The sequence below is a fragment of the Salvelinus namaycush genome, chromosome 4 (assembly GCF_016432855.1).
Source record: "Salvelinus namaycush isolate Seneca chromosome 4, SaNama_1.0, whole genome shotgun sequence".
In the NCBI taxonomy this organism is placed as follows: Eukaryota; Metazoa; Chordata; class Actinopteri; order Salmoniformes; family Salmonidae; genus Salvelinus; species Salvelinus namaycush.
In genome coordinates, this window is record NC_052310.1 from 52,105,253 (window position 1) to 52,118,262 (window position 13,010).

At 43.3% G+C, this 13,010-nt stretch overlaps 1 protein-coding gene across 1 annotated transcript in view; it reads left to right on the forward strand.

Moving 5' to 3' along the window:
* Positions 1–8,775: 8,775 nt before the first annotated feature.
* Positions 8,776–13,010, forward strand: part of rtn4a (reticulon 4a) — a 33,242-nt gene continuing 29,007 nt past the window's right edge. Inside the window, exon 1 of the mRNA XM_038991973.1 lies at positions 8,776–9,405. Coding sequence (XP_038847901.1) covers positions 8,940–9,405 — 466 coding nt within the window. The 5' untranslated portion in view covers positions 8,776–8,939. The remainder of the gene's footprint in view (positions 9,406–13,010) is intronic.

Below are 13,010 nucleotides of genomic sequence, written 5' to 3' on the forward strand. Positions count from 1 at the left end.
CACAGTGTCCAGATGTGAAACCGGGGGGCTCAGTCCGTGGCAGGGGGCTGCCCCTCTGGGGCCCAGGGGATAAAGGCAGGGATATGTGGGACAAGGATGCGGGAGCGGGGAATACAGTCCGTAGCTCCAGGGAACCACGCGGTGACACAGGGAGGGAGCTGCTCTCTGGTGAAGGTGTGGGCTATCTCCAGGCGGTCCTGGAGTCTCCGAGCATACTCCGGCCCCAGGGGAACAGGAGGGCTATCCAGAGGCTGACCAAACGTCATCTCCGCAGGGGTGCGGATCTCTCTCCCCAGCATGAGGAGGGCAGGCATGCAGGAGGTGGAATCTTGGCCAGTAGAGCGGCATGCCATGAGAACCATAGGCAGGTGCTTGTCCCAGTCACACTAGTGTTTGGAAGAGACGATAGCCAGCTGTTGTCCAAGCATTTTGTTGAAGCGCTCCACAAGGCCATTACTTTGAGGATGGAGAGGAGTAGTGCAGGTCTTGTGCATACCCAGCCTCTCATACATGGTGGCGAACACACGGGACTCAAAGTTTCTGCCTTGGTCACTGTGGATGGACTCCGCAGCTCCAAACCTACTGAACATCTACGCTGTCAGGGCGTTGACGATGGTTTCTGCCTCCTGGTTAGGCAAAGCATAGGCTTGACCTGGCTAGATCATAAAGGAATAATTGTCCAGACAGTGGTTTGAGTTTACGAATTTACGGTTTATTAACCCAACTCCACACAGGCTACTGTTTGGCAATAGCCCAAGCCAAATAAATGAAAGATACCCTATAAAACAACCATGACCTTCTCTTGTGAAGACCAGACGTAATAGAGAGAACTTCTTCTTCTATGAGGTTTAACGGCGGTTGGCATCCAATTTGTTGCATTACCGCCACCTATTAGACTGGAGTACATACCCTACCATCTAACACGACACTCACTAATTTAAAAATTATATAAAATAAAATGAACACCACCCTACTCCACTAATTAAATGTATTTATTCCAACCTCATGCCATCATCCTGAAAGGATGGGACATCACCACTTAACACACCCTGTAACTCTTCTGATGTCAAGTCTCGCACAACCAAATACCTCTTTGCAGCTGCCACCACAACCTCAATTTTCTAAGACTTCCAATCCATCCCTGAAGTACAATTGATAACCATTGCTATAAATGTTAAAAATCCAATCTTACTGAAACTTATATCACTTTTTGGCCTATCCCTCTGTACTGGTATGTCTCTACTACTCTCACCACTCCTCCCCCTTAATCCATCTTCCTCTACATTCTTCACTACCTCAGCATATGACAACTTCTGAACTACTCTAACCCTGGAGAACCTCAACCTGCCGCTCTCGCACGGGACATTTCTGATCCCCAGCTCCATGGGCATCCCTACAATTAATACATTCCACTACTTTCCCCAATACTAGACATTCCTTTGTCTCATGCCGTTCTGAACATTTCTCACACCTTGGACCCTCCCTCCTACACACTGCTGCCACATACCCATAAGCTTGACACCTGTAACATCGTAATGTATTTGGCACATAGGCTCGTATAGGATAACTTATTTATCCTAACTTCACTTTGTCAGGCAAAGACTCAACTTCAAAACTCAAAAGAACAGACAATGACTCTTCTGTTTCCCCACTCTCATCACCCTGCCTGCATCACATCAAACGCCGAGCTTCACATACACCGGGAATCTTTCCCCTCAGCTGGTCAACTTTTATATTTACTGCTACCTCTATTATCACTCCTTTCATTGGTGCCCTTTTCTAGAGAATGAAACAATTCACTTTTCCTGCCCCCATTCGTTTTACTCCAAGCCCTCTGCCCAACAGAAACACAAACAATTATCACTAGACCACTTCTGGTTACCCTCACCGATTCCACATGAGTCATGACCTAACTCTTTTTTCACCCACCGTGAAAGCACAAATGGATCAGCCAAAAGGCAAGAGTCCACTTTTTCCATAAACTTCACTCCTACTGTCACAGACTCTTCTTTTTCCCAATCCTCGGTGCATACCTCGGTCTCAGATAACTTCACCGCACCTACCACCTCTGATACTTCACCCTCATGCATGTCCATGTATCCTCCTGTCGTCAGCTACCGAGGTAAAGATAGTTTCAAGTTGAATATTTAACGGATTTTCGCGCTTTCAAACCTCAATAGCTTTCAAACCACTTAAGCCACAGACTCCAAATAAGTGTCATTATGTTGGAAAAATTGCGCACAACTTTGCACACGTCTTATTTTCACGATTTGGACATATATTCGCTTTCCAGTGCTAATAAACATGTGGAAATGTGAGCAGCATTTTGTATTACTAGTTGAATTAGTTAGGGACATTGTAGAGTAAACAGTGTAGGGAGAGTAAACAAAGTACAAACTTTTTTTTACATCCGACCTCAACTCTATCCTCCTGATTCCTGCTTACAAGAAAAAAATAATGCAGGAAGCACCAGTAACTTAGTATAAAAAAGTGGTCAGATGAAGCAGATGCTAAACTTTTTGCTATCACAGACTGGAACATGTTCTGGGATTCTTCCGATGGCATTGAGGAGTACACCACATCAGTCACTGGCTTTATCAATAAGTGCATCGAGGACGTCGTCCCTACAGTGATTGTACGTACATACCCCAACCAGAAGCCATGGATTACAGGCAACATTCGCACTGAGCTAAAGGGTAGAGCGGCCACTTTCAAGGTGCGGGACTCTAACCCGGAAGGTTACAAGAAATCCTGCTATGCCCTGCAACGAACCATCAAACAGACAAAGCGTCAATACAGGGCTAAGATTGAATCATACTACACAGGCTCCGACGCTCGTCTTATGTGGCAGGGCTTGCAAACTATTACAGACTACAAAGGGAAGCACAGCCGCGAGCTGCCCAGTGACACGAGCCTACCAGACGAGCTAAATCACTTCTATGCTCGCTTCGAGGCAAGCAACACTGAGGCATGCATGAGAGCATCAGCTGTTCCGGACGACTGTGTGATCACGCTTTCCGTAGCTGACGTGAGTAAGACCTTTAAACAGGTCAACATACACAAGGCTGCGTGGCCAGACGGATTACCAGGACGTGTGCTCCGGGCATGTGCTGACCAACTGGCAGGTGTCTTCACTGACATTTTCAACATGTCCCTGATTGAGTCTATAATACCAACATGTTTCAAGCAGACCACCATAGTCCCTGTGCCCAAAAACACAAAGGCAACCTGCCTAAATGACTACAGACCCGTAGCACTCACATCCGTAGCCATGAAGTGCTTTGAAAGGCTGGTCATGGCTCACATTAACACCATTATCCCAGAAACCCTAGACCCACTCCAATTTGCATACAGCCCAAACAGATCCACAGATGATGCAATCTCTATTGCACTCCACACTGCCCTTTCCCACCTGGACAAAAGGAACACCTATGTGAGAATGCTGTTCATTGACTACAGCTCAGCGTTCAACACCATAGTACCCTCAAAGCTCATCACTAAGCTAAGGATCCTGGGACTAAACACCTCCCTCTGCAACTGGATCCTGGACTTCCTGACGGACCGCCCCCAGGTGGTGAGGGTAGGTAGCAACACATCTGCCACGCTGATCCTCAACACTGGAGCTCCCCAGGGGTGCGTGCTCAGTCCCCTCCTGTACTCCCTGTTCACCCAGGACTGCATGGCCAGGCACGACTCCAACACCATCAATACGTTTGCAGACGACACAACAGTGATAGGCCTGATCACCGACAACGACGAGACAGCCTATAGGGAGGAGGTCAGAGACCTGGCCGGGTGGTGCCAGAATAACAACCTATCCCTCAACGTAACCAAGACTAAGGAGATGATTGTGGACTGCAGGAAAAGGAGGACCGAGCACGCCCCCATTCTCATCGACGGGACTGTAGTGGAGCAGGTTGAGAGCTTCAAGTTCCTTGGTGTCCACATCAACAACAAACTAGAATGGTCCAAACACACTAAGACAGTCGTGAAGAAGGCACGACAAAGACTATTCCCCCTCAGGAAACTAAAAAGATTTGGCATGGGTCATCAGATCCTCAAAAGGTTCTACAGCTGCAACATCGAGAGCATCCTGACTGGTTGCACCACTGCCTGGTACGGCAATTGCTCAGCCTCTGACCGCAAGGCACTACAGAGGGTAGTGCGTACGGCCCAGTACATCACTGGGGCTAAGCTGCCTGCCATCCAGGACCTCTACACCGGGCGGTGTCAGAGGAAGGCTCTAAAAATTGTCAAAGACCCCAGCCACCCCAGTCATAGACTGTTCTCTCTACTACCGCATGGCAAGCGGTACCAGAGTGCCAAGTCTAGGACAAAAAGGCTTCTCAACAGTTTTTTATCACGAAGCCATAAGACTCCTGAACAGGTAATCAAATGGCTACCCGGACTATTTACATTGTGTCCCACCCACCACCCGCCAACCCCCTCTTTTACGCTACTGCTACTCTCTGTTAATAATCATATATGTATAGTCACTTGAACCATATCTACACGTACATACTACCTCAATCAGCCTGACTAACTGTTGTCTGTATGTAGCCTCGCTAATTTTATAGCCTCGCTGGTGTATATAGCCTGGATTTTTACTGTTGTTTTATTTCTTTACCTATCATGACCTATTGTTCACCTATACCTTTTCTGCACTATTGGTTAGAGCCTGTAAGTAAGCATTTCACTGTAAGGTGAACACCTGTTGTATTCGGTGCACGTGACAAATAAACTTTGATTTGATTTGATTCAATAGCTCATTGGTCATGTGACCTACTTGACTCAAACAAGGTCCAGAATGTCCACTGACTACCCTTCAATATTGCACACCCTTTAGATTGTCCATTTTCGTCTCAAAAGATTTTACATACATTTTTCTAAATGTAATATTTCAATAGCTCCTTGGTCATGTGATCTAGTGACTTCAAACAAGGTTCAGAATGTCCACTGAGTGGGCCTACACATTGCACATCCTTTAGTTTGTCCATTTTCATCTCACAAGATTTTACATGAATTCTACAAAATGTAACATTTCAATAACTCCTTGGTCATGTGACCTTGTGACTTCAGCAAGGTTCAGAATGTCCACTGAGTGGGCCTACACATTGCACACCCTTTAGTTAGTCCATTTTCATCTCACAAGATTTTACATGAATTTTTCAAAATGTAAAATTTCAATAGCTCCTTGGTCATGTCAATTACACACCTAAGAAGCGTGCAGTGGATATACACCCATATTGCATAACCTCTAGTCATGTCTCTTCTATGTTGTTGTACATTAATATTAGTTTGACAAATAGGGGGTTCAGTCCAGTGTTGTGTTCACCCTTTATTTTAATATTTATCTACAATAAATGGTCGTTCTACGTACTTATTTTCCCTGCTTTTTATTAACAGCGGTACACAATAGGAGAGAGACAGATAATATCTCCTTTCGTCGTTAATATCAACCATAAGGGAAAAGGGCAAAGTACGAGTGTCATGCTGTTAGTTGTCCAATGCAGGGATGGAGAGTGAGCTAGTAAGGTAGGCTGCAGTGGGTTTACTGGTCCATACATATACTGAACATGTAACCACAGTAATGGTGGCCAGAAAATCAATTGATAAAAATGTAATATTGACAAATTAAACAGAAATTGTAGCCCTTTAATCTTTTCCAACATGTCAACAGACACTTAAATTCAAATAAGTATGAAACTTTTCACAGTGTTAGCTTTCTCTTTATCCCTGGTTGATGTACATTTCACAGCCTCTTCAGTGTGGATGGGGTATAGCATACATTTTCAACAACAAAGACTGCACTTCCAGTTTGTGTTCTTTACTCTATTGAGCTATTTTGTCTTCATTCCTAGTTACAGCACATGGAACCACCGTTGGCATGCAAAACATTCAATCTAAAACAAAACAAAGCATAACATGTTATAAATAATATCAAATATCAATGCAGTATGACAAATTAGCCATCCATTGTGTTATATCATAAATTGTCTTACATGCCGTCACTGCTGTCAAAAGATTATAAACATGTTAAATAACGTTACTAACCCAGTCAGTCTTTGGGCCACATCCAGGTTCTTTATCAGTGGCACACATGAAGCAGTTGTTGGCTTTGTTGAACTCTGAAATCATAGGCATGAACTGAACATATGGCTGTCCCACACAAATACATAAAAATAAAGAATTTACATTTACTTTTAATTAAATGTCATTACATACCAGACATTTTTAGTATATCCTCAGCCATTTCTTTTCGCAGTTGCTCCATGTGTTTTTGAAGGTTCCATATCAATTTGGGAGGGGATGTTGGGGAAGTTCTGCGCAACTTCCTTAGCCATCTACGCCAAAAAATAAAATGGAGTTTTGACCTAATTGTCACATAACAGCGAACCATTCATTTTTGAAAATATAACTATCAAACCTGCATTACAAAGACTCCGCAGCTGAAGGTGACCTGCTGCATGGTGTGAGTTATTTCCCTTCCTTTCCACTTTATGTCCACCCAGTCGTCTTTTCCATGGCAGGATCTTCTCATTTTGAAGTATTCTCCTTTTTATGTAAACATAATGGAATTCTGATTAGTTATAGGCAAATGAATACACAAGCCAAATTTGTATGCTGTTTTCCTTATCACTATAATCTAGTAGTAATTTAGTAGTAGAGGTAATTTCCTTTATGCCCCATTCTACACACAGCCTAAATTATAGGCACTGAACCATTTACAGGACAATAATAATAGTAGCATATAGGATTCAACCCTATCACAGAGTAAATAAATGTCAAGCGTTTGTAGACTTTAAGAAAAAATTATTAAGTGTCAGTTTCATCAGTACGTGCTGAAAGAAAGTCCTATCACAAAGATCACAGATGACAGTGCCCAAATCTATGATAATAGAGAATTAATTGTATGTTTGAAGTCATTAGGTCACATGACCAAGGAGCTATTGCAATTTTACATTTGGAAAAATTAATGTAAAAACGTGTGGACTGAAAATGGACAAACTAAAGGGTGTGCAATGTGTAGGCCCACTCAGTGGACATTCTGAACCTTGTTTGAAGTCATTAGGTCACATGACCAAGGAGCTATTGAAATTTTACATTTTGAAAAATTCATGTAAAATCTTGTGAGATGAAAATGGACTAACTAAAGGGTGTGCAATATAAAAGGGTAGTCAGTAGACATTCTGAACCTTGTTTGAAGTCCCTAGGTCACATGACCAAGGAGCTATTGAAATTGTACATTTTGAAAAATTCATGTAAAATCTTGTGAAATGAAAATGGACAAACTAAAGGGTGTGCAACATAGAAGGGTAGTCAGTGGACATTCTGGACCTTGTTTAAGTCCAGTAGGTCATATGACCAATGAGCTATTGAAATTCAAAAATGTAAATAAATAATTTGAAATAGTGTGAGATGTAAATCGACAAAAAATATATGTGTGCAATGTGTGTCTGTGCCATCGGGTTAGCTAGAACCAGTTTTGAAAGTTTTAGGAGTAATGGTTAAATAGCTATTGAAATGTGAAAAATTTGATTTGTCACTATGTTGACGGTTCCTTACTGCTGTTTGTGGACTTAAGGAAGACTACAGGCAAATATCCGTCGAATATCCAACCTGAAACTGTCTTTACCTCGGTTCTTCAGCTCCCTCTGCTTACACTTTCTACCATTCTTCTTCAACTCACCCTCTTCTTCCCCCTGTCTTAGACTTCTTCTCCCTCTCTTTCCCCCTCCGTTTTCCAAGTATACGTCTCCTTGAGATAATACTGCTGCCCAACTCCTGACACCCATCTTGTTCTTGCTTTCTCTAGGGACTCAATTTCCCTTCAAGAGAGAGAACAACGGGTAAACATGGTCTTAACTTGCAATGCTCATTCCTCCTGCCAACCCCCAGGATGCCCGGCATCAGAACATTCCCGTGACTTGCAGACAGCAGGTTGATTGGCATGTCGGACCCCGCGAACACTAGGTATTGGTAAGTACAACACAACCAACTAATAGTATAACACACAGCTGTCTGTGCAGGTCGCTACAATACGTTTGATAAATAAACGTATGCACTGCAACTGGCTCTGCTATGCAATGCTGGAAGGCAAACGTAGGGTTTCATTGGAAATTAATGTAATTCTGGTGTACCAAAATGCCAAGCGCTGTAGGTGTGTTCAAAGCGTAAGAAGGGTTCTGCAGCGCCCCCTGAAAGATCAGGGAAAATATATACATTACTAATTTTTAAAAAGTAGTACGTAATTAGTTCTAATTGTCATGAATTACAAATTGCTATAACTTATTATGTGGTTAGCCTACACAGGTGTTGTAAGATCTGTCATGTGTAAGCAATAAGCATAGGAAAGGGCCCCCAGGCTCTTTGCATAGAAGAAACGTTGCCTGCAAAATAGTAGGCAAGGCAACAATCTCTTACGTGCTTCACCTCTCTTTGTTTTCGCTGTGGGCTTTAAATGGGGCTCCTGGCTCACGCCTGGGAGGCAGCCCAGTTCCAAACGAATGCGTGAATTTTTCACCCAGTATAAACTCCTCATACACATAACCCGGGCCAGATAATCGAATCCCCTCACTGTGCCAGGGTTGTGAAAGGGGTGTTAACAAATGCAGCGATTCCCCAACACCTTATTGGTCACAGGTGGCATCGCTCAGGGTTATTCGGTAGTTATTGGTCACTCAACTCTTGCTTTTCTATTTCAACATTCTGGTGAAGGGGCTAGGTGTAGTAGGCGACTCACACGAGCTATTCGGTTGTTCCGTGGCAGTGGTCGAGTCGTTCTTCTGTAACAGTAGTTTATTCGGACCCAAAAAGCCCGAGGGAATTCAACGAGCTTATTTTGTTTGTTGTTTTTTTGTTGAGTGTTCGTAGTTATTCAGTCAACGTGCCCTGAAAAGTACGAACTTTATCCGCAGACAACCGGTAGTTAACGTTAGATGGACGACGGTGAGCAAGTCGTATCGTCCACAACCGAAGACGAAATGAGTAGATACAGTCAATACGGTAATCATTATGGCAACAACGAGGCCACAGCTACATTTGGCGACGATGATATTGTAGACTTAGTTGGCGGAGCACATGATGCTATTGAGAGGCACAAGGCTTCGTACCCCGAGGATATAATTAAATTTAGGAAGGACGAGGAAGCGCTACTGACCACCACTACAGAGCGTGCCACGGCACAACTGACACACGACGAGGTGATTCCAGATTCCACTCCATCAGAGGAAGAGTTGGCAGAAATAATTCCAGCACCAGTGATTCTCAATTGTTTGGATGCAGACTCTTTGCCAGAACTCATCAGACCATATCCCCCGGCAAAAGCAGCTCCAGAAGAAGCAGGTCCAGTACTAGAAGCAGCTCCAGAGGAAGAAGCGACTGCGGCTCCTCCAGCACCACCCCGTGAGTAGTCAATTTAAGTATTTTAAGGATCATCTGGTTTTTAAATCTGTCTCTTGGTAAAGCGTTATTAAAATAGACGTTTCAGTACTTACTTGCTAACTTAATTGGCAATAATGTTACCGTTGACTGGTTGGCTAACTCATTTTTGGTAATGTTAGCTAGCGTATGTGATTGTGGAATTGATGCGGCAACATTCATAAACCATTTTTTGGAAAATATGAAATTGTTGCGCACGGCTCGAGACTGCATTGGTAGCTAGATATAGTCAGATACTCCACACAGACAGGCAGTGGCAGGCTAGCTAACTAACCATTCCGAAGTCCCCCCCTAAAAAAAAAAGGATGGTTAACTAGATAGCTGGCTTTGTAAAGATGATGCGGACCACCTACTTGACACATCAGCAAGAAGCTAGTGAACTGGCAGAATTGTACCACCTATTTCGACAATTTATTTAAACGGATGCATCGGTGCTGATTATTACATAACATGTAATGCCAGAGTATTTTTTTTAAATCCAAGAAACTAACAAATTGGCTCATACTAGAATAATTCTGACTGTCATTTTCCGACCTGGTTTGTGGTTGCGCAAACCAAGCTAGCAAGCTCTGTTCTGACTCAGTCAAGATGGCTTGGATTAGTCACAACAAAGGAATCTCATCTACAGTCGTCCACTCCCCTGTTTTAGTTGTTTATCCCAAAATACCTTAAGTGAACGGTAGCTACCTCGTGGAAGCAAGCATTTTTTATGATGGGTAACATTTTTCATCGCACGAGAAATTGGGTTTTCACCCCTCAAATCTCCCGATCTGTCAACCATTCACGCTTTTGGATAATGACGTGTTTTTACCTCATTCGGGTGAAGACAGACATTGTTTGAGAGCATTGTTATTGTATAACTTGGTTAGCGCCTTAGCGCACACGAATTTAATTTAAAATTTTCTGTTAGTATAGCTAAGCACTTTCCCAGACATGCGAGGCCAGACGGGCAGGGCGGGGTTGGGAGACCATTACAAAGACCTGGTTGAGTGTCATTCCATTTAATCGCTTTAGGCCCGACTATTGCCTAAGGACTAATATAAGCATACTTGTCATTTTGTAAGGGCAGACATGCTTTATATTCTATTTCGGTTTCCTGCAATCATTTGGAATGCCTTCTTACTGCAGGATAGATGGTGTAAAGGAAATGGTCCTACTGGCTCTGACGGGCCTTGTGGGTTTGCTCCCTCTGTTTTTGCTGTGATGTCTATTCTCGCTATCCTAGGAAGGGCTAGATGAGCATGCTTAAGCGTGTATAAATACAATCACAGCTGGATTTAGCTGCTACTAATGCACTGTATCACTTCTGACTTTGTGTTGGTCTACTTTTTAAGTTGGAACGTTAACACAGTGCTGTAGTTGCTATATGGTGTACGGTTAACTAGGCCTCCGTTTCTCAATCACGTGCCACACTGACTGTCGTTAATGTTACACCTACAATACTGTGCACCGCTCTAGTTAATAACTGCACAACTATAATGTCCTAGAATGACCCCTTCTCATATTTCATATTGACTTGTGACTAGAGGTAACATGGCGTTCATTGCAGTCTGTGCCATTAGCTTTCTTTGCCTCAGACATATTACATTTCATGGGCAGGTGCTGGCCTACATTTTAGGTTCAACGAAAGTGTTCAAGCAAAGTCATTGACTACTAGCCTATGCAGAACCGGTGGACAGAATTCAAGCAACATGGATTTCATTATAGCTAATGTTAATTGTCTATGGTTCAATTTTAGATGTACTTCAATGCTGTAACCTAGACTAGAGAAGTAACCGGTCTTTAAACTGGTGTAATCTGAATAATCAGTACGGTAATAAATGCAATACAAAATGCATTTGTAATGTGATATTTCCTGGCTTTTGAGGAGTGGATGCTTTTATTCTTATTTTTTTGTATGATTGGACAATGGTATTCAGAACCATTGTACGTTGATGGCAACTAGTGATTTTCAATTGTTGTATTCTTAATCATTGAAAACATGTTTTGCTTCTGTCCTATTGAAATATTCCAAGACATCTTTTTTTAAATATTTTTTTTATTTTTTTATATAAATTTTATCCCATTTTCTCCCCAATTTTCGTGGTATCCAATCGCTAGTAATTACTATATTGTCTCATCGCTACAACTCCCGTACGGGCTCGGGAGAGACGAAGGTCGAAAGCCATGCGTCCTCCGAAGCACAACCCAACCAAGCCGCACTGCTTCTTAACACAGCGCGCCTCCAACCCGGAAGCCAGCCGCACCAATGTGTCGGAGGAAACACCGTGTACCTGGCCCCCTTGGTTAGCTTGCACTGCGCCCGGCCTGCCACAGGAGTCGCTGGAGCGCGATGAGACAAGGATATCCCTACCGGCCAAACCCTCCCTAACCCGGACGACGCTATGCCAATTGTGCGTCGCCCCACGGACCTCCCGGTCGCGGCCGGCTGCGACAGAGCCTGGGCGCGAACCCAGAGACTCTGGTGGCGCAGTTAGCACTGCGATGCAGTGCCCTAGACCACTGCGCCACCCGGGAGGCCCTTCCAAGACATCTTAATCTGCAGGTTATTGAGAATATTGTATAATTTTGGTGACTTGGCTAAAATGGAGCTCATAGCGTTCAAATTGGGAGATTTTTGCTATTAAACGTTTCACATTTTGTTTAGATGGTCTTGATTTGAATTTGTGCTCTTTCTCTCTCCCCTAATGCTCTGCTTGGGTGTCTGTCAAGCATATGTCTCAACCAGTTAGGCACAAAAGCTGGAATCAAGGATTGAAAGAGGGATTACTATTTTCAAATACGTTGTCTAGGCTATTATATCTTAGAAGAGCCTGAACCAAATTTTTGCTGCTTAACCTTTTGCGAATTGGAATTATTGATTAATTTAGTTCATTAACTTAAAAAAATGTCTACTTGGATCAGAAAATGACTGCTATGCCTAATTGTATCAGTTATTTTGCCTTTTAAAGGTTGATCTTCATGCTGCTACATTAAGAAGTAAATTCTTCAGTCATTCTGACACTAATGACCTTTTTCCCAGACTTTGTTACATGCCTGTAAGCTATTCCCATCTTGTATGCTATAAGCTGCCTGTCTTTGCAGAGGGTGTCAGCAATGTTGCACACTGGGTGGATTTACGTTAGTAAAATATGTCTAGTGATAACATCAGATTTCCAACTTTTCTGTTTACACTAGCCTTGGATATGGGTGCAGCTATTAGCATACCATAATACAACGGGCACCGACATTTTCAGAGTCTATCACTTTCGCAGTCAAAAAGAAAGCAGAGATCTACCCCTCAGAGGGGGGAGGGAAGGGATAAGTCAAATCATGATCACAGTGAGCTTCAGGTTGGATAATCAGTGCATTCAAGGAACTCAAGCTCAGAAGTCAACGATTTCCAAGTTCCCAGTTATTTTGAACACTGCATTAGTCTCAACTGAGGGAGAGGGCAGCAGAGCGTTCCATCTCACGGTCCCTGCTCTCTCCTTCCTTTCCCCTGGTGAGACTGGGGGCACTGTCTTCCACCTGATGGTGAAACTCGAGTCACACCGCATCTGCCTCATGCACAAATTCATGTTGTTCCT